Source organism: Aulonocara stuartgranti (assembly GCF_965226115.1).
Source record: "Aulonocara stuartgranti genome assembly, chromosome: 14".
In the NCBI taxonomy this organism is placed as follows: domain Eukaryota; kingdom Metazoa; phylum Chordata; class Actinopteri; order Cichliformes; family Cichlidae; genus Aulonocara; species Aulonocara stuartgranti.
The window spans coordinates 39,330,168-39,352,604 of record NC_138950.1 but is presented as its reverse complement, the minus strand read 5'-3'; the positions used below and the strand labels follow the sequence as shown (position 1 = coordinate 39,352,604).

The following is a 22,437-nucleotide window of genomic DNA, read 5'->3' as shown; positions in this document are numbered from 1 at the left end:
GCAAAGATAACCTGAGTAAATACAAAATGCACTTTTTAGATAATGATTTCTTGATTTTAAGACTATCCATTGTTGCTGTACTTGTCACATCTTTGAAGACTCTGAAAAATTCCCATCCTTGACTTTCACTCAGTAGATACGGTGGCATCTGCTGTATCTCTACATTATACGTAGGCTGCACAGTTACAGGCTACTACTGTTTAGTGTTCAGCAGGACCTGCAAATACCATAAATCATCTTTAAATCATCTCTTTACCTTCCCAATGACTTCACTTTGCACATTGTGAAGCAGGGGTTAGTGTAAAATAAGGCTACAGGCTTTGGAAATGTGGGTTACAGAAACATAAGCCGGCACCTGTCTCTCATGATAAAGCTTAGAAATGCAGAAATCCATGTTTCTACGAAGTAAAGGAGAATTTTCCTCCCCTGTCAGATCCAGTGTCCCTCCTCCATCAGTTCACCAGGCCCCACCCCGCCCCTCCCAGTCTGCTCTGCTCTGCTCAGCGTGCAGAGATGCTGTAGATGCGGCAGACTGGAAGGTGTTTGGTAGTGGATGCTGCAGCCGGAGAGATAACAACATACTGACAGACACCGAGAAGGACAGTCACCCGACAGCAGTCATTGTAAGCTTTTTGTTTGCCCTCTTCTCTCCGTGTCTCCTGCTGACAGGCTGCCCATGTCTTAATCTGTGTTGCACTCTTTATATTAAAGCTTACTTAAAATACTTAAAATGTCTTTTTGAACCGGGTTGGTATTGTGTAACATTTAGCTAGAGCATTGTATTTTGAATGGGCCTAGCCAAAAATGACAGTTTTATCCTGCTTCATAAAGCTAACCTGTGTCTAACATAATCAATAGCTAACATTAGTGACAATAAGCAGATTTTGTTCTACAACAAAGCCTGTTACAAAAATTTTAGTATATTTAATGATTTGCATCTACAGACAACAAGCGGACGATACCTGTGTATCAGTGGCATGTCAGGTGATTTCTCTTCATTGAATAACATATTGTGGTTTATTGATGCCTTACCATGAATTTAAGCTGCATCGGTTTGTACACCGACTCTGCATTTAGAGTCAAACCTGGTCAGAAACATTTAAAGAAAATCAAAACGTATGAAAACACAGTTTATGTATTTTTATTACTCCTGCTTACAATAATTGCAGTTATGCTAACATGTTGCTCAGCAAGGATGTACTAATCAGGGAAGTAATGCAAACTTGGATACAACTTTCAAAATAAGATGTATATTTTGTTCATTAATGTGTTTCAGCTAAAATCATAGATGGAAGCTAAACACTGACTTGTCTGAATCTGCAACTGAAATGCAAGTACAGAAAGGAAAACTGGTGGAAGAATATTTGAACTCAATCTTAGTGAAATTGCAGTGCTCCTGCAACCCTGAATTGGGTAAGTGTAAGACGGATATGGATGGAAAAGCAGCTCAAACATGAACTGTTGGGTAAAAACTGAAGTGAAGCCCTGAAAGAAAACAAGTTTGCTTAGAAGTAAATTGATTAGCTGAATTTTCTCATATTACAGGAAGAAAAAAGAAGATTCATATTCATGTTTTCACTCAAATAATTTCAAGTCCCTACATGTAAAAATTATTATAGCTTATCAGCCTCTCTGTGCTGTAACTGTAGGAATGTGCACAAGCTTTCATGTTTTTTTTCTCAGCCAAAGCCTTTTCAGTGATTTAGTTCTCATTCTTTCAAAGTCATGGGAGACCAGTAGTATTAACATACTTTCTTGGGTTGGAACTTATCCTTATGGTCACTGTTCTCATGTCATGTAAGAACAGCCTGCTCTACTATAAGCTTTAGCAGAACAATCCGACCATGTTTAAGTTCCAAAGAGAAATCCTGTTTTTCCAGCAGATGTAAGGATCTGTCATATTTCACAGAGATGCAACACACAGAAAAGCTGTTGTGGCTTTTTTAGTAGTACTCTTTCCTTTCTCTTCGACGACTTGTTCATGTGCAATAATGCGAGCTATCCTTACTGTATAGAAAGTGACATTTTTATCCACTAAAGTTTTGATATCTTTAATTGCAAGTCTTACATTTTTAAAAAAGAGAACTCAGATCCTTTAATCAGCCCTTGTAGAAAATATGTCTGCTTGTAGGAGACAGGAGCAATAGTACAAGTACTTTGGCATTTCAACCACAGATGGGTGTTACAATGCTCGTTGGCTCAAGTGTAATGCCATGTATTAAAAGCTTTATTTATTTTTAATGGGTTGATCTGCTTGTGTGAGATGTGGATGGATTATGAGGCAAACAGATCCAGCTTTGCTGCGGTCATTTCTCCATCACTGTTTGATTCAGTTTGTTGTTGTTTTGTTCTCTTTGTTGTCATTTTCAATTTCTTTATGTTTCGAGTCTGTTTATGTGTTTGCACCACTATTTGGTTCTTTGGGTCTCTCTCTCTGTATGTGTGGTTGTAGTGGTGTTCATGGGTGTTGGAAGTGTCGTGTGCTTAAAAACAACCACACACAATTTTTCATGAGTGCAAATGTTAGTCATGGGATTCCACAAGGTTCTGTGCTGGGACCTGCACTTTTTACATTACTTCTTACTTCCTTAAACATTATTATTACAGAACACACCAAACTTTGTCATTGCTTTGCATTGCTATACAGGTGATACCCAGTTGTGTTTATCCATGAAGCCCAATGATAAAAATCAGTCAAACCATCTGTCTGTCTGTTTCCTCTCAAGTATGAAAAGTCCGTCTCTGAACCTGCTGTGGCTGCACGTTTCTCACAGTTAAAAGAGTTTTTACTTCTCGCTGTTGCTAAGTCCTTGGTCATCTGATTGTCTCCTTAATATTATAATACAAATTATTTTTAGACAGTTGTTGGTGTGATTTGTTTCCCGATACATATAAAAAGTCTTTCTCTCCAGTGAGTTTCTCATCGTGTAGGTGTACTTCACCTCGTTCTCAGTGCAGCGGCGCATGAGGCAGTCCTCACCTGCTGAAAGTTCTCATTAGCAGAACAAGGTTCATCAACGCCAACTAGGCAATCCATCATCCCGGGGTCAGAAGGACCAGCACGTGGAGGAAAAACCACTTAGATTTAACCTGCAATCTCAAGGCAACAAAAGCAGACTACAGTAGACCAGCTCAAAACAAATTCACTGACACTTATTGGAGTGTTATTAAAGATATGAGTTTTCCTACAAAGAAAAGATACTTGTGTACTTTTCACTTATGTATATCATTGATTAGAGACTTTGATTACTATTTTTTCGTGCTCCACACATGCTTTTGAATGGTGAGTCAAAAAATTGTCACCTTGAAGCTATAACAAAGCCAAAGGCTAACAAAGCATGAATAAAGTGGAACATCCTGAAAGTAGAGTTTTTAGAGAAATTATGTGGTACAGACAGGAGACTCTAGGAAAGGGTTTTGATAATGCATAACTACAGGCATTATCAAATGGAAGGTTTGAAGCCTAATCTTGAAAGTAGAGATAGTGTCCGTCTCCTGAATCCAAACTGGAAGCTGGTTCCACAGAAGAGGGGCCTGAAAACTGAAGGCTCTGCCTCCCATTCTACTTTTAAATACTCTAGGAACAACAAGTAGGCCTGCAGAGCGAGAGTTATTTCATCTAACTGTAAGCCTTGGAGTCAGAAAAAAGTGTAACAGCAGTACAGTAGATAATCTAAAGCAGTCTAATCCCAGGTCATGGAGTTCTTTCCTTATCCTCTCTTCCCTCCGTGGACCTTCCCTCTCTCCAGAGCGGTACAGGACCATCCAAGCTGACTCGTGACACGTTGGCATACATAACATGTCTCATTTCTCATTTGTACCCTTTGACACCAAGACCTCTGGTTTCTCCCATGTGCGTGGAAGGCACGTAGAGGAGCAGTCGATTCCCATACGTTACCTCGGTTGGGTGCTTGGTAGTGTGCCTGACTCTGCAGATTTTTCCCAAGGCAGTAACTACAGCCCCTCCTGCAGATCAAGGAAATAAAAGAAAGTTCATTTTAATCCCCAAGCGGATTAAGAACCCCATGAGTGATTAAATGAGGCTTCTGTCTCAAAAAGGACAAATTACTGTACCACCTCAGACTTGGGAACCATTTTTACAGTTGTGTGTGCAGAACAAAGTAGATTAGACGTATCTCAGTTTCAGTGATCATTAGTCACGTCAGGAGATTGCATATTTCTGCTGCTTAAAGTTCTGCATGGATAGTAGAAGTGGGTTTTGTGTGACGCTGGTCGTGCCTAAGCTGTCTTTTCCCATGAAATGTACAGATGTTTACATTTAATCTAGACTAATGAACTAATAATCACAAGAAAATCTATTCAGGACATTTCCAACTTAGTTATACTGAATTATCAGTTGTCACTGATTAAATCAATAGCTTTTGCGCTCCTCAAGTAATACTTCAGAGCACAACAGCAATACTTCTACATCTTACTGAAGAAACATACAAGCCATGTCTTGTTTTATACTTGGCTTAATGAATGGGAGACAGTCAGAGGCAGCGTTGTACTTCAGGTTTTTGAATGGTGAAATCAAAAACGTTCTGGCTAATGTGAGTCCTGGTGTGTTTTAGAATAGCGATGCATTATGTACAAAACTGAACAAAAGCAATATCAGTTGGAAATATGAAGCAGTATTCAGTAAAGCAGCCAACCGTCTTAGGAGTAACCAACCCGTTCTCACTCCCAAAGCGTAACATTTTACGCTAGGTGACAAATCGTCACCATATTACGTTTTCGGCTACCCACCACGTTCCTAAATGACGACCTCGGAAAAAGAGGAAATATGAGAACCGTCTGGACTGAACCTACACATGTTCGCTCTTATTCTTCAAATCGCTTAGAAACACGCTATTTAACATCATTAAAGTCCTGGTTAAGGTCAGGAATAAGGTTATGGTCAGGGCTAGGGATAAGGTTAGGTTTAGGGCTGGAATACAGGGCTGGAACGTCTATTACCGCGGGAGCGTCATTGCACTGGATTCCAGCCATAACCCGCCGCGTACCATAAGAACGCCGAAGGTCTCCTTTCGCGTTCCTCAGACCGGCCTTTAAGGTGTCGCAGATAAATACAAACCAGTACCGGTAAAAAAAAGAAGAAGATTTATTCATAACACACGACAAAAGACCCAGGGAAACCAAGTTAAAGCTAAAAACCGATAAAAATCCTGAAAACCATAGATTTCACACCCAAGCCTCAACTCTCACGGCCCGGTACCAAACGACTGATACCGGTCCGTGGCCCCGGGGTTGGGAACCACTGCACTAAACCATATGAAGGGGAATTGGATCAATAATCCAATAAAACAAATTTGGTAGTGGAAAAAATGAACGTTACAGTCTTGCTGTAATACCTTTCTAGGATAGTGTGGGTATTCCTTATTGTCCACAGATAACTAATCAAAACTGGGCACTTACTTCAAACTACACAGGAAACCTGTTGTTGACATGACGTAGCTCTCCAAGTACATGTACTACAAAGCAAGTTCAGCATACATATATTTTCTTTTTCTGGATACGGCTTCATTAACATCAGGAATCATGTGGTCACATAAAGGTGTTTATCAACTGGTCACTCAGCCCAGGGTTTCCCAATAAGTTACAATATTCCTAATGTGGTGTTCAGATCAAAGGGCGGGTTTTTGGCAGAACCTAATTAACCTAACCCGGTCATAGAACGGTCTACCAGCAGCCGAGGAGCTGATTTTACAAACTATAATATCAGAAAAATATCGAGAGGTTAAAAACATGATACAGGCTGAAGCAACTGCACCAGATAAATAAAACTTAACTGAATGTAGCCAACAGGTAAAAAATAGGAACACGGTTAATCTAATAATTCTTGGAACTGATTGGTCGATAAATTCATTATGTAGGAAATCAGTAAGTGCTGATTTTGTGGTCTCTCGTCTTCAGCATCACCTCCTTTGGTTACCATGGGGATGAACGCCAGCTCATAAGCACCCATTGTTACCAGTTGTGGGTGGTGTTTTTTTCACCAGTCAGTTGCCATGGTGACACCTACTGTAGCAGGAAGAAACCCTCGTATTAGTTTTGGATACTTTGGGAGTCACTGTTTATCTGCAGCGTAGTTTTTAGATACTACAGTGTTTCATGAAATTTCCTCTGTAGAGATGACATGAAAATTAAAACAAATGTTGATACTTGTTGTGATCCAGAACTTGTTGTTGTTACAGATCCCGGGATTATCTTAACTTTAACACAAAGATATAATTCATCATGGGCTGAAATGCATCAAAAGGAAATGATATGATTAATATAAAGCTCACAAACCTGCTCATGAAACTTTGAAGAACAACCAGGATGTAATTTATGTTATAACTGATAGTGGAGAGGAAGTGGAATTACAGGCATTTTATACGTGCTGCAGACTGGATCAACATCACTGCCTGGAAGAGCAAGTATTAAAATAATCACCTGACATTTCTAATTTGCATGAGTGTCAATGTTGAGAAGACAGATTGATATAAACCAAGTGGATGAGACAGTCTTTGTTACTAACCATCATTTTTTTTTATTATTTCTGTGTGATTCTCGCGTTTGGGGAAATGGACTTTAAAAAAACACAACTCATAGATTAGTTAACTTCAACATTAAAATGGAACATTAATTGCATCACATTACATAGATCAAAAGACTGAAAGTATTAATAAAATATAAACCTGAGAGATTAATAGATCATACTAATTGTTAGCTGCTACAAATACAAAATTCATACTGATTGCAAACTATCAGTATCCTCTTGCTGAACCTGAAGCATTAATAATATTATTAATAACATTTTATAACACCGCTCAGGACTAAGGATTTAATTTCCTTAGAATTAAATTGAATTTCCATGTACTTTACGTAAAATGAAAGTATTTACAAAGAAATACTTAGCAGTATATAACCTAGCAAGTAACATTTATTTATTAGTGCTTTTCAGAGCAAGAAATCAGCCCCTAATTAATACAGGGATCTCAACAAATAAAGAAATAAAGAAATTACTTAATCAAAGCTTGTGCAAGAATGAACACACACACGCGAACCTGTGAAACAACAAAACTCAAAGCAGAGCCGGAACGCACACATTAACTTTTAGGGATGTTACAGGGTGCAAAAGAGAGGGTGGCGAGCTGTTTCAGAGTTTTGGAGCAAAGTTTTTGGACACACTCTTACTTTTCAGACACATCTTATCTTAATGACCTTGTAGTACCATATCACCCTATTAGAGCACTTCGCTCTCGCTCTGCAGGCCTACTTGTTGTTCCTAGAGTATTTAAAAGTAGAATGGGAGGCAGAGCCTTCAGTTTTCAGGCCCCTCTTCTGTGGAACCAGCTTCCAGTTTGGATTCAGGAGACAGACACTATCTCTACTTTCAAGATTAGGCTTCAAACTTTCCTTTTTGCTAAAGCATATAGTTAGGGCTGGACCAGGTGACCCTGAATCCTCCCTTAGTTATGCTGCAATAGATGTAGGCTGCCGGGGATTCCCATGATGCATTGAGTTTTTCCTTTCCAGTCACCTTTCTCACTCACTATGTGTTAACAGACCTCTCTGCATTGAATCATATCTGTTATTAACCTCTGTCTCTCTTCCACAGCATGTTCTGACTTCTGTTTTTCCCCATTTTTTGATGATGAATACATGTGAGGAGGAAGAGGAAGACTCCCTGGCCCTGCTCTCTGATGCATATTCAATTTTTTTTAACTCTCTTGTAGATGATATTCCAGGCTCAGTCATAATTGTATCTCTATGCCTAATTAAATGTAACCCATTCACATAAAGCAAATCTTTATAAATAATGAACATTATACAACCTCAGATGTTTGGAATGACACCATCAGAAGAATGCTTCCAGTGCTGTGTTTGTGCCATGTTGTGACTTGTGTTGGTGCAGTGGCGTTAGTGGCTGTCACTCCCAACATGCTCCTTTAACATACAGGTTTACTATGGATTATGACACAAGTCCTGATGTAAACCTAACCAGGTACATTTCTGTGGTATAACATCGCTGATTTATTTTTTTACCTGACCCTATCCAGGTAGGCCTTGTTGCCTAAGCACCAATAACGTTTCATGAATTGGTCAGCCTATTTTTAGCTGGTTGCTGGCCTCATAATTCACAGCAGTGTGGATGGGAAACTGAAACAGTGTGCAAGCCAGCAGTGAAAAGGGCAAAAACATCGTCTCTGTTCTGAGCAGAGCTGCTCGCTGGCTCAGCTTCTCTGCTGTTCTGTTGTTTCAGCGTTGATAGATAACTTAACTCAAGCACAAAACCTCACCTGTAAAATTAGACCGTTGAACCGTGAATGACCTCCCTTCTCCTTTTTGTCTCGTCTCTTTCCTCCCCACACTCCTCCACCCACAGTCTGTGATCTAATATGGATAATAAGGCACTGGAACTTGACTCTGTTAGCCTCCCTATGGAGGAGGTGGTCATATGTAATGGTGACAGCCAGCCTGCTGCTCAGCCTCAGCCGCAACAGGAGGTATCCATGCTGACCCACCTGAAGAAGGTTGAGAACCAGATCACTGAGGCACAGCGATTCACCCACCTACCCCGACGCTCAGCTGTTGACCTGGAGTTCATCAACATCTCCTACACCATTCGGGAGGGACCGTGCTGGAGGAGGAGAGGTAACAGACTTCTGACCATCCTTTATATACAGTTTTCCACTTTAACCAGTTTCTAACTGAGTAAAGATACTGTGAAAAGGCAAAATCAAGACACGAGACAGTAGATGTGTGGATGGATGAACCCCAAAATAAACCGCATGTATCTAAAAGTGTTCCCAGAGACAGCGAGCTAGCACAATGCTTAAAAAGTCGAGAACAGCTAGATCATTCATTGTTTCTAAGCGGGAGACATCACAGTAGATGGACACGGTAGTACTTCTTCAAACTAATAATAATAAAATTAAATAATAAGAGTTATTTAATGGATGTCAAAAACAAAAATAAACTTGGACCAACATCAGTATCGGTGGGTGTTCACCCAAGTAAAGTCTGTGTTTGCTTCAGTCGGTGAACGCTCGGCTCATGTGGAATCATTCTCTGTTTCTCCATTCAGTCATTCAGCTTTTGTCACCGCGCTGTGTGTTAAATATTTGCTGCCTTCAGGCTTAAAAGGCGCCTCTGACATAAAGTGTTAGGAAATCTCTGGCCTGTGTCTTCTCTGTTTGCTGTGCAGCGCATTCATGCTGCACAGTAAACGGCAGGGTGCACGTTTCACATTTGATACTGGAGATGTGGAAATAACAGTTTTGCAACGCTGACAGAAATAATTAATAAGTGGTTTAAATCTGCACTCAGTCTTTCAGTTTAGGTGGGAAGGTTTCTGAATGTATTGTGTAAGCTTGTCAGTCATGCTGCAGAGGCATCTACATTATTTAATATATAGAAAACACATAACTGGATTTGGTTGTGTCATAATGGGCTGCTCAGTAGTTTTGTGCATTGTAGTGATACTCAGGTACACAAATCATTCTCCTTGTCTGTCAGCTTTAAGATGCATGAGGTGCAGTGCAGTCACGGGTATGTCTCCTCACGTTTTTGATGACACTGGCTCAAACACAGCACGAGGTCTACCCTCCACATGTTATAAATGACAATGATTTCCTGTAGTTTTGCAGACTCATTTAAACTGTTAATATTTTGTTGCCAGCGGTATAGCCTACAATAACACACATCGTGGGTAAATTATGACTCTTTATTTGGGCAGGACGTTTATCTGCTTTCTGCAGCTGACAAAAAAAATCATTTTTCACTAATATTTCTCTCGTGTGTTTCTTTGCGACTGAATCACCAGAAGATGAAACGTTGACACATTCACTGACAGCAGTGTGTGCTTCCAGCTGTTGTAACCCTGATCGCTACTGATTTTTCTTATTTCCCCGTCACACAGAGGAGGCGAGGCTGATTGTTTCTGACACGCTGCCCTCCCCACGATCCACCCTGTTCACACCCCCGATCAATCCATACCATACATCGCTCACAGAGACTAACACACAGATGCTGTGGCTATTACTGCATGTACTTTAGTCAGTACAAATAAAAAGTTATGTGTATTTGATTTTCTTGCATGCACTGCCTTAACTTTTAGATCTGATACTGAATTTATGATTGAATGCAAGATTCCTGAACCAACCTCACTCAAGAATATTTGCACCACCAGTCTTTAACACTCGTACAAAAGTTTGTTGGTCATTTGTCCAGGCAGGTCGTGTCTTAATGCACATCTTTCTTCCTGTCTTATGTTCTACATTCATCAGCTAAGTGCTATACAAATACAGGCCATTTACCATCAGCTCCTTGAAGCCCTCCTTGTATTTCTAAGCAGCCTCTCTTCACGTGTTATTACATTTCCATTTGTATCCTTAAACATCCAAACAAGCTGCACATCTTTTCCAGCCAATGAATACAAGTCCTTCTCTCCTTCTTTGGTGTCCAGCCTCACATATAACTGACAGCAGGCCATTTCCTTTGCGACCTTTGTCTTTGCTGGATGCCTGGCCTCCCAGTACACCTTACTCACCCCCACCCAGAGAGAGAGAGACATTTTCATCCAAAACAAAACAATTCATTTTCTAATCAGTAAGTCAGAGAGTTCCTTTTAAGATTGATGATTTTTTAACTTTGAACTCAAACAGACACAAAACACATGAGTTGTTTAATTAACTTTACTTCTGGGCAATATAAAGAAAATGCACTCTTTAGACTTATGACAAGCTTTACAGAACACAGAGATAAGGAATTTTAAGATGACACAGATAACAATAACACTGGGGATGTGCTGCTCAGTGTCCTGTGGATTGCTGAAAAGTCAGGGAACGCAAACTCATAACCAGAAATCTGTCTGAATAACAAGACAACGTCACAGCTTTACTAAGGGAACACGCACTAAAAATGGTGCCGCGGATACTAGAATAAATTAATAAAATTAGAAAGAAACCAAGGTATTATGAAATTCAGTTCAATTCAATTTTATTTATACAGCGCCAAATCACAACAACTGTCACCTTAAGACTTGTAAGGTAGACCCTATAACAATACATGCAGAGCAACAATCATATGACCCCCTATGAGCAGCACTTTGGCGACAGTGGGAAGGAAAAACTCCCTTTTAACAGGAAGAAACCTCCGGCAGAACCAGGCTCAGGGAGGGGCGGGGCCATCTGCTGTGATTGGTTGGGGAGAGAGAAGGAAGACAGGATAAAGACATGCTGTGGAAGAGAGACAGAGGTTAATAACAGATATGATTCAATGCAGAGAGGTCTATTAACACATAGTGAGTGAAAATGGCTCAAAAACTAGTATAGAGACTCAGAAAGCAGAGAGAAACACATATGAAAGCAAAAACACTCAATAATCACTTCAGCCATAAACTAGAAGACATCGAAGAATTGTTTTAAATTATGAGAGACTTGTATAAGGAACCATAAACAACCACCCTCACCCACAGCATAGTTGGTGCTCCATGTTGATGCTGGTAAACTTGACATTGACACGTGATTCTGCACAGTCTACTGTAATATAACAGCTTACTGTCAAAAGCAAGGGCCAGTTTTTACTGCTCATTTGTACAACAATCTCAGATTCATTATAACTTGGACCTAAAATTAAGCGCCTTGAGGCAACTGTTACTTACAATGTGTTTGAGGCTGTCAGATTGTGTAGTGGGAAAAGCATTTATCAACCTCTCAGAAAATGTGACCCCGGTGAATCCAGAGTTGGGAGTGTGGGAAGTTTACTGGGGATCATCAGTCATCACCATCCCAAAGTGCAGAGGACATTCATCCACTTTAACCAACCATATTTGTACTGTAAGTGTTGATGCATCTGCCAGCTGAATTTACTGGTCAGTTTTACTGTCAGACATGTATTAATATTATTCCATATGAGCCACTTCTAGTAGAGAATAATGTGCGACTGTAGCTCTGAAGACATTATTTTATAATTATGTTATAATCAGTGGAAGGTGGAATATTGAACCTCAAATTCTTACCTTGTTGTATTAGCTCAAAACATTTCCCCCTGTGCTTACATTTCTTTTAAAGTTTTAAGCAGTTCCTATACGTGTTAAATGATGAACAGAGCAGCAGAAAAATAGGATATGTTAGCTAACTGAACAGTTTCATTTCTTGTCCCTGCTTGCCCCTGGTGTTTAGGGAAAGTAGGGATCCTCTCATGCCCCGGCTTGTAACACAGTGGGGAACACCTGGCCCCACCAGCTCATATCTCAGTGGAAACCCTTCTATGCATGTTTAATTGAGGACTCAATATTTATGTTATTTAGCCACAGTTGCTGTGCATCTACAAACCACTTTACAACCCTCCTCTGCCCCAAGACTGACTTTCATCTGTGTCATATGTGTTCACGGACTCCTGCTCTGTTCGGTGATGGGGCAGTGGTGAAGTCTTTTATTCCAAGTGGCTTTTTTTGGAACTAGTAGCTCCTATTTAACATGAGTATTTGCATTATGCTTACATAAAGTTTGTTCTTGTGGAGTAATATAATATCACTGCTCATTCCCATGAATACCCTGTCACTTATTTGCAGGTTTCAAAGCCTTATTAAAGTGCCTGTCAGGAAGGTTCTGCAGCAGAGAGCTTATAGGGATCATGGGACCATCGGGGGCAGGGAAGTCCACCCTGATGAACATTCTAGCAGGGTACAGGTGAGCCGACTCTCTGATACAGTTATGATGACATAAATGAGGCCTGTGTGGTACAAACATAAGGTGTAGTTAATTAATAAAGTTTGTCTGGGCAGTGAAATGTTTGGTATCTGTCCTTCGTGCTGCTCAGGGAAACAGGGATGAAGGGTCAGATCCTGGTAAATGGGAAACCCAGGGACCTGAGGACCTTCAGGAAAATGTCCTGCTACATCATGCAGGAAGACATGCTGCTGCCACACCTCACTGCCAGGGAGGCCATGATGGTGAGCCGTAAACTCAGCCTCGGAGCACATTTTGAAGCGTTGCTTTTGTGTAGCATCTGAACCTGGCTTTGTGTTTTGTTTCGTAGCTTTTTTTAGCTTGTGATTACGTTAATGCGATCTACTTTCTCTTTGCTCAGGTTTCAGCCAACTTAAAGCTGGATGAAACTATGGATGTGAAGAAGGAACTGGTGAGAGCAGTTTACCATGCGCTGTAAACTGAACCAGCCAGTTTACTCATAATGTCCACAAGCAGTATTTTATTACTCACCATCTATTTTGTTATGTAGCACCACATTCTTATTCCTGCCGAGCATTTTCATGTTTTTTCTCCCTGTTTAAAGAAGACATTTTTTATTGGTGCTTTGATAATCAGTGAAATCCGGCACTGTGCCTTTCTCTCTTCTCTGTTCAGGTGAACGAGATTCTGACTGCTTTAGGGCTCCTTGATTGCGCCCACACTCGTACCAGCTCACTGTCAGGTGGTCAGTGTAAACGTCTGGCCATCGCCCTCGAACTGGTTAACAATCCTCCAGTCATGTTCTTTGATGAGCCCACCAGGTGAACGGGGAGGAGATGATGTGTTGCCGATTGTATACCTAAATTATATCTTTTTATTATGTGAGATGTGCTTCCATAAAATCACATGCTGATAGTTGACTGCTGGTTCAAAGACTCAGTGAGTGTCAGAACTGGAATACCTGGTTTTAAATCGCACCTCTCTCTCTCGTCATGTTTCTTTATATCAAATGCAGCTGCTGCTCGAGACATTTTCAAATACAGATGAAATGTCAGTACTTTCCTTCATCTTTGTGTGCAGACCTGAGCTTCCGACAGTTTTACACAATAGCTTACTAGATTCAGCACTTCAAAAGGTTGCTGTTAGCATTCCAGCTCTTAGTACAATTTTGGTATCCAGTCTTCCAGCCTCTCAACTAACATTACACATGTTTGTGTTTCGGATTCTTAGATTTTTCTCATATAAACTTTTATCCAGAGAACCATTCGGTGCATTTCAGCAGCTTCAATAACAATTACAGAAATGTAAGAAAAACACTGATGTTGTAAACAGCAACAAGAGCATTAGCTTTAGTTGTCAAACTATTAGCAGTTAGCTGATAGCAACATGAACCAACATGGTAGCAGCTAGCCGCTATGGCTAGCCATTATAGTAACATTTATGTGGGAGCTTTAAGGTTTATAGACTTATCTAAATTTAACAGATTAACAATTAAAATCATACAGTTATTTTACTTTATGTATTAATTATGTTATTTTTTGCAGTTTTCCAGTTTTTACATAAAGCCACGTTTTCTGGTTGTAGGACGGAGCTTAAACGGTGTACATCCTGTATGGTAGTGTATCATTAGTGTGTCCGTTTCCTTTAAAATCTGCAGACAACTGAGAAAACATGTTTCCAAAATTACTAAGCTAATACAATAACGACAGATTTTTTTAATAGAGAGATATCATCCTCAAGCTTTCTCATGTTTAGCTAAACTCTTATGTGACAGAGTGAATCTGCAAGTCATTGTGATTTGTCTACTCTTCCGTTTCTTTTAGACCGGTATTCATGGATCTTGTCTCTGTGTTTTAAGTGGCTTAGACAGCGTGTCATGCTACCAGGTGGTGTCCCTAATGCGTTCTCTGGCACAGGGTGGGCGTACCATCATCTGCACTATTCACCAGCCCAGTGCCAAACTGTTTGAGATGTTTGACAAGGTGTGTATCTGCCAATGAAGGAGGAAATAATGGACAGAAGCATAGACGCTGTATTTTGAAACCTCAGCGTATTGTTTTGGCTGCCACCATGTTGGTATTTGGAGCCAAGTGTCTGAGAACCAGTGGGTGATATCATTCATAGCTATCTCCACCTTTTAATATACACCACTGCCATGTAAAGAAAAATAAGTTGCAGTTCTGTAAGCTTCTGTAGAGGCTGCTTTTTGTCAAACCTGAATGTTTTTGCTCCACAGCTTTACATCCTCAGTCAGGGACAGTGCATCTACAAAGGCACCGTCCCTTACCTCATACCCTATCTGAAGACGCTCGGCCTCTACTGTCCTACCTACCACAACCCTGCAGACTTCAGTATGTTCACCTTACAGTACCTGTTATTGCTAGTTCATGTTCCCCAACTTTTCTGCATGATAGCAGCATTTCCAGGGAGTTCATTCTGTTCACGTCTTTCTGCTTTTGCTTGTGATTCAGTCATTGAAGTGGCATCAGGAGAGTATGGAGACCTGAACCCGGTGCTGTTTGAAGCAGTCCAAGGTGGAATGTGTGCTTTAGAGGAGAAGAATCAATCAGTCTGTGCAACAATCTGCCCCGTTGTAAGTAACAGATGCTATTCCACACATGGGAGAGTGTGCTGCAGAGAAGTTACAGTGACAGCAGTGCCATCGAGCAAGGAAGAAACTTGCTAGGACATATTGCCCTACCAAGACGACCACTATAGAGTCTCTGTACGCTCTTCTTGTCAATCGTTTTGTTTTATTGATTTATTTTATTACTCACAGTATTATCAGTGAGGGTATTTTGCTGGAGCGGACAGCCCCCCCAAGAGTGCCTTCAGACTCTTGGGGGGGCTCCTGAAGGCTGAAAGGCAGCAACAACCAGTGGGGAGCGGCATGGAGGTGCTATAACAATCTAGAAGACAGATTCCCGCTGCCCAAATCATAAATAAAATTAGCCCGATCTACAAGTCCCTGATCTCTTCCACCCAGTCCTCCATAGCAGAACCACATGCTGACGCTTGTTCTGGAAGGAGAGGATTATTTGCAACAGAGTAGTGATGGGATTTCCGGCTCTTTTTAGAGAACCAACTCTTTTGGCTCCGAACTGGCTCTTCAAGTTGTTTTGTTGCTTTAATTAATTTATTATTAACAATAATATAAAATTATGCACAAAAGGAATTACTAAAGTTAAAAAAAAAGTGGTTTTATTTATATATGTTTACATATAAATATATGCGGTGGCCCCTAGAGACAAAACACGTACAAACTCCAAAACACATTTCTAGCATTAACTGAACTTCCAAAGCAGAGCTACTAGATCACTTAAATTACACAATTGAAAGCATGTGTGTATTGTTTGTGTATTTATACACAGGCACTTATATATATTCAAATAATTTAAAATATGTTCATTTACCTGTTACTACCACACACTAAATCCGGTCGTTGGTACTTCCTGGCTTGTGTAGCCACGAGGTAACAAAGCTCAACACTGCCCCCTAGCATCCTGGAGCACTTCTGTTGTGTTTGTACGTGTTTTGGAGTTTTTACGTGTTTTGTCTGTAGGGGCCACCGTAAATATACTTTTATTTATTCACTCCACATAAAATGTAATAAATAAATCATATAATACAAAAACCAACTATTCACATTTCAACTTTTAACTATTTAAATTTTCAGCTTTTTCTTTTTAAACAAATTTAAAGTGAAACAACACAAAACACTGCAAACCACAACACAATTAAATATAAATTAAAATATGAAAACAAAAAGAAGATGCACATCCTCTGTCATATGGACCTGCATGAATAAACTTTCTGAATCCTTTATCATCTGCTACTGAAAATAGTTGTGGATGATTACTATACCTTTCTAATGTGACGTTGTTGTCCCTGGCTCTCTCTCTCTCTCCCTCCTGCTCTGTTCCTGTGCTACTGAGTGTAACTAACGCCCCTCCCCCCTCTGCTCAGCGTAAAGCACAAGGCTCGCTGTGGAGTGAAGCAGGAAAAGAGAGAGAGAGAGAGAGAGAGAGAGAGAGAGAGAGAGAGAGAGAGAGAGAAAGAAAGAAAAAAAAAACCCACGGCTCGCGATAAGGAGCCGGCTCTAAGAGCCATTTCGTTCGTGACCGACACATCACTACAACAGAGTTTAAAGAACCATGTTGACCATTATCTGAGTGGGGTGCATTAGGTGCAGTTTGCTCCTGCAGTACCTGTTCCTAGACGAGAAACTCCTGGAGCTTAGTGGTCATGACTGAAACGAGGGTGATTCAGTGCAATAAACACAGGTACTTCTTCTCCAGGATGACCAGAAAACATGCAGCACCAATGCTCAGCAGATCTCTCAGTGTTTGTACTGCTGTTTTAAAATTACATTTAAAATTAAATCAAACTCCTCTGAACCATTGCTGTGCCCTGCCAACCACAAGAATGTGGCCCTGCCCCACTGCATCAAGGCATTCGCCATTTAGTCTTAGATTGATTTACAGTCCTTTCACATTAACAGTTTAGCTTAGCTGTGTCCATTTCTGTTTCTCTGGATGATTGTGTTGCTTCCTAAACTCAGAACCAAAGCAGGAAACCATTACCCAAACTGGGACCTGTCATACTAGAAAAATAAGGGCTGGCAGGAAATGGGTAGAGCTTAGCTAACTATAAAAACCAAGAACTACCAAAGCCTGCAGAGACCTCAAAAGTCCCAACAGAAGAACACAGAGTTCAGCTGATATGGTCCTATGGCCTGTCTGCCATAGGGCAGGAAGCAGGGTACACTCAGCGAGACTGACAAACATTTACGCCTGTGGACAACCTAGAATCACCAGTTTAACCTAATTCCAGCAACTGTACCTGGAGAGAATCCACAGAGACACAAGGAGAACATGCAAACTGCCCACAGGAAGGCCAGACAGTGGATTCAGACTCGGGACCTTCTTGTTGTGAGACGACGGTGCTAATCACCAGGCCACTATGCTAGCTGTGTCAATAAAGACAAACTGACAGCAGGAAGTAGAACCAATATGTTCTGGCAATACCAGAAACCCATAAAAATGGTCTGTTGCTCTATTTTTACCCAGTTGATTCAGCTCTGACTGCAGGATGCTTTGTGTTGAGTTGACGATGATCATTTCTTCCATTTTTCCAGGATGCCAGGCACATAGAAAGCCACACCTTTGCCACAAGTACGCTAACACAGTTCTGCATCCTCTTCAAGAGAACCTTCATAACTGTATGTCGAGACCAGGTGGGTGGAAGGATCGCTTCAATAATCACAGCTGTCACGAACAGATCAGATGTGCTCTTACCTGAAACGAGCCTGATCATGGATGTTTTCTTTCTCTGCTGTCGTCCATTCTCAGGTTTTGACCCACCTCAGAGTGATATCCCACATCTGCATAGGTGTGTTAATAGGTTTGCTCTATCTCAACATTGGCAATGATGCCAGCAGGGTGTTTAACAACACTGGATTTCTCTTCTTCTCTATGCTCTTCCTCATGTTTGGAGCACTCATGCCTACTGTGTTGACCTGTGAGTATGATCGAGAGGTTATGGACTTCCTCCCCTGTTGATACTATTATGATAAATCTCATAAATGTGTGTAAACATTTTGGGCTTTTGGCAGTTCCTCTGGAGATGTCTGTATTCCTGAGGGAGCATCTGAACTACTGGTACAGCCTGAAAGCCTACTACCTGGCCAAGACCATGGCTGATATTCCCTTCCAGGTGAGCTGGCAGTGCTGTGATTGGATTGGTGGGTTTACTCACTGAGGGCCTGAGTGCTGACAAACAACAAAATATATCCACTTAGCTTCACAACACTGTACTCTAGTGTTAGCAGATGGTGTTTGCAGGTTGTAGGAGCAGATTAGTTTGCTAACATTGTTGTTGGGTCTCATCATGTCAAAGAAGTCACCCAAGTGTCGGTTATTGGTTACACTGTAGAGCGGCAGATTCAAACGTTCTCAGATGTAATGCGTGGGCGTTATCATGGATTGAAATGGAAACGAGGTAAATGTCACAGTGATTTGGAAAGCTACTTTTGATCCTGCTGACCATCATTGTCATTGAGTACAACCTTAATTTGTATTAAATCCATCAACATTTATATCTATTAAATAAACCATTGTGCAGTACTCCAGTCATTGTGATTGGCTGGCACGGGAGCTGAGGGCTCTGTGTTTGGATGCGAGTGTAGCTGCAGCACACTTTAACATCTGTGACAGGGTGTCCTCGCTGTTCCTCTACTAAACATCAGTTAATGAACGTGTTATTTTAGGTGATCTGCCCCATCATGTACTGCAGCATAGTGTACTGGATGACAGAGCAGCCTCCTGAGGCAAGTCGCTACCTGCTCTTCATAGCCCTGTCCACCTGCACTGCCCTGGTAGCCCAGTCTCTTGGGCTGTTGGTTGGCGCTGCCTCCACCTCACTACAGGTAGTGCATGTTTGCATTGTTTAATACACATTTTCTTGGCTGATGTAACACGATGTATATCCTCTACACCTCCCAGGTAGCCACATTTGTAGGGCCTGTTACAGCTGTCCCTGTGCTGCTGTTCTCTGGATTCTTTGTCAACTTTGACACAATCCCCAAGTATCTGCAGTGGAGCTCCTATGTTTCCTATGTCAGGTGAGTGTCGCTGGGAGGAACAGCTGCAGGTTCAGTCGGGTCCACAGGGTTTTGAGGAATGACACATTGCTTTTCTGTCTGTACACCATCACAGCACATTTTACATCAAGCATTTAAGAAAAGATTGAAGAGCAGACTTTCAGCTTTAATCATAAAATTATAAAACTATGTTTTCTTGCCCCAAAGATTATGAAGTTAACAGTATTTGAGTTTGGCTGATTAATATATGATTTGTGAATGTTTTATTTCTTTAGCAGCTGCCAAAACCTGGAAGAGTTGGTATCTTAAGTGTTTTGCTTAATTTGGTCACTTTCAGTCATTCATGTTAACTTAAGACAAGGATGTCAATCTCATATGGATAAAAAACCACACTCATAAAAATATAAACAATCTGCAACACAAAGCTTGCTGCTGCAGCATCGAGTGAAGCACCAGCTGCTGCCCTCCAGCACAAAATGCTTGAGCCTACTGTAATAAGTGGAGATTAGTGGACAAATAACTAATGGTAAAACACTGTTAACACATTTACATCTGGTTCTGTGCAGTCATGGTGACTCTGTGTTTGTGCTTTTTGATTATTAATGTGCTTCGTTTCAGTTAGTTTCTGGTTATGTTTCAGTGATTTCTAGTTCTTAGGTTTTGTTCCTGTGCCTCCCGTGTTTAGTGTGTCATGTCTCTAGTGTAGGTTTGGTTCTGTTTCCCATGTTTCTGCCTCTGTTCTTTATGTTCTGTCAATCTGCATCTCTGGTTTCCTGTTTTATTGTGATAGTTCCGCGTCCTGTGTGAGTCTATTCTGTTTTGCTTCTTCTGTCTCGTCGTGTCTGATTAGGTTCAGCTGTGTCTTTCTTCTGTTGTGTATTTCCCTCGTTACCCTCTGTGTATGTGTGTTCTGCTTTCTTACCCATCGGTTCGTCTGCTTATCATCCACTGATAACCGTCCATGTCTCAGGTATTCATGTATTTCCTAGAATTCCTGGTTTTTGTGTATTTCGTTTTCCCGGTTTAGGTTTTTGTGATTAGTTTCTCATTTATCTGTTTTTCGGCCTCAATAAAAGGCACGCCATTTGTTAAAATCCAGTTCCGTTTCCACGTTTCGTGCATTTGGGTCCACTACTTTCCACTCCACAGAGTCTACCTGCGCTGACACTGACACTTAGATTATAAAGTATCTGACTGATCCTTTCAAGCATTTTTTGTCCAAAAGTTATTCATAGGATGCTAACTATTTGTAAGATGCATTCAAATCCTCGATGGCTGGGCCTGATTACCAAAGTCATCCGCATTTATTACAGAAACAGTAAGCAATATTTGAGCTATTGTGACCGGGCTGTTTACAGATAAGACTTCGTCTCTCTCGTAGGTATGGCTTTGAAGGGGTCCTCCTGTCTATCTATGGGATGAACCGCACAGAGCTGGAGTGTCCAGGGCCGGTGTGTAAGTTCCAACAGCCTGAAGAGGTTCTGCAGCTGCTAGATGTGGAGGATGCAAAGCTCTATGTAGATTTTATTGTCCTGGGAAGTTTCTTCATCATCCTACGTCTGGCCACTTACCTTGTCCTCCGCTACAAGGTCAAGTCAGAGCGATAGATTCTCTTCAGCTCATCTCCAAAACACACGACCCCCCCTAGACTCTGGACTCTTTCCTGTGCAGAGAGAACCTGTCACGTCATGTAGGAGTTTGTTTCATTTCATTTTACATGTTGCTGCTAAGTGGACAGAACAAATTCTGGTTGTGTTCTCCTGCCAGCTGGTGACAGTCCTTTAAACCACTATACAGCTGTTTTACCTCATCAAGAACTAATGGGTGTGCACAAAGCCATGTCACAGAGACTGAGCCACATTCAGCTACACGTGCTGTACGTTTTATAACTTACAGAAGTTTTTAGAGCCAAGCAGATGGGACTCAGTAGCAGAACTGACATCCTGCTTTAGTCCACACTGTGCTGCTGCTCTGGCAGAGTATATCTCTGGTCCAGGATACTCACCCCTTACGAAATTCAAATGCAAAAAGAGTGTTTACTTTTGTAAGCCAAAAAAAAAATAAAAATGAAGTTGCACTAAAGATGTTTGATAATGTGCCTGAAAGAGTGAAAAAGCAACAATCACGCGGCCTTTGTATCACTGAAAGAGAGAGCGGATTTGGGCCGTAGCCCTAAAAACATTAACTTCTCAAAGCTGTGGTTTTTATCATATTGATAGTTGTAAATTGAGCTTTGCTATGATCGCCTGAAGAAATTTGATATTTTTTGTACTTCCACATTATAATCATGAATCTAAATAAATCTGTTAGTGATGATCACGAGGACAAGCCTTAATCATATTCCACTATGTTTTATTATCTTTAGTACTCCATGCATATGCAGTTCAGTTAGAGCCAAGCAGGTGGGACTCAGGAGCAGAACTGACATCTTGCTTTAGCCCACACTGTGCTGCTGCTCTGGCAGACTATATCTCTGGTCCAGGATACTCACCCCTTACGAAATTCATTATTGTATTTAAGCTACATAGGTGAGTTACTGTACTGTCATTACTGTTTTTGTGTCCGCTCTACGTCCACCAATGCCACTGATCTGGGTGCTATCTCACATTTCATTTTAATTACACGTTTTTTTTAAAAAGCAGATGTTGAGACTGCACATTACAGCATACCGAGCGACCAAAGACTGCTAATGAATCTGCACGTGTCTTCATATTTTTTACATTGTGTTCTGTTTTTGTTATGACCACTTGTATGTTTATTAATCCATTCCATGTTGAAACACATAACAGCCAAAAGTTCTGTACAGCTATGTAAACTTCCAATAAACACTGATATGACAGATGCTTTGTTTAATTAATAACAAAACATGAAATATCCAATCAAAATTCCAAGAAATAAGATTTAAGATTCTGCATTTAAAGTGTCAACAGTGGCTAAGGACAATCCACAGAAAGATCTGGATGATCTACTCTGAGCTACAGTCATGTACCAGAACATTAGACAAATCCTCAGGTCTTAAATGAGATAAACACGACTTTATGAACAATGACCAAAGCTTATGTATTACACATTACTTTGACTCTTTAGGTACAGATGTGTGTACCTATGTTTGTAGTTTATAGATCCAACAACAGGAGTCGATGCTCTTTCAAT

The 22,437-nt window shown here is 40.8% G+C and overlaps 1 protein-coding gene across 1 annotated transcript; it reads left to right on the top strand.

The window, feature by feature from the left end:
• The first annotated feature begins 527 nt into the window (after positions 1 to 527).
• LOC309688499 (ATP-binding cassette sub-family G member 4-like) lies at positions 528 to 21,389 on the top strand. Its single transcript, XM_082504300.1, has 15 exons — positions 528 to 623; positions 8,375 to 8,643; positions 12,566 to 12,683; positions 12,814 to 12,946; positions 13,084 to 13,134; positions 13,359 to 13,504; positions 14,542 to 14,665; positions 14,920 to 15,034; positions 15,155 to 15,276; positions 17,821 to 17,919; positions 18,035 to 18,203; positions 18,298 to 18,398; positions 18,952 to 19,110; positions 19,187 to 19,305; positions 20,666 to 21,389. Exons 2-15 carry the CDS (start codon positions 8,388 to 8,390, stop codon positions 20,889 to 20,891), a joined length of 1,938 nt encoding a protein of 645 aa, XP_082360426.1. The 5' UTR covers positions 528 to 623; positions 8,375 to 8,387; the 3' UTR covers positions 20,892 to 21,389.
• Positions 21,390 to 22,437: the final 1,048 nt, after the last annotated feature.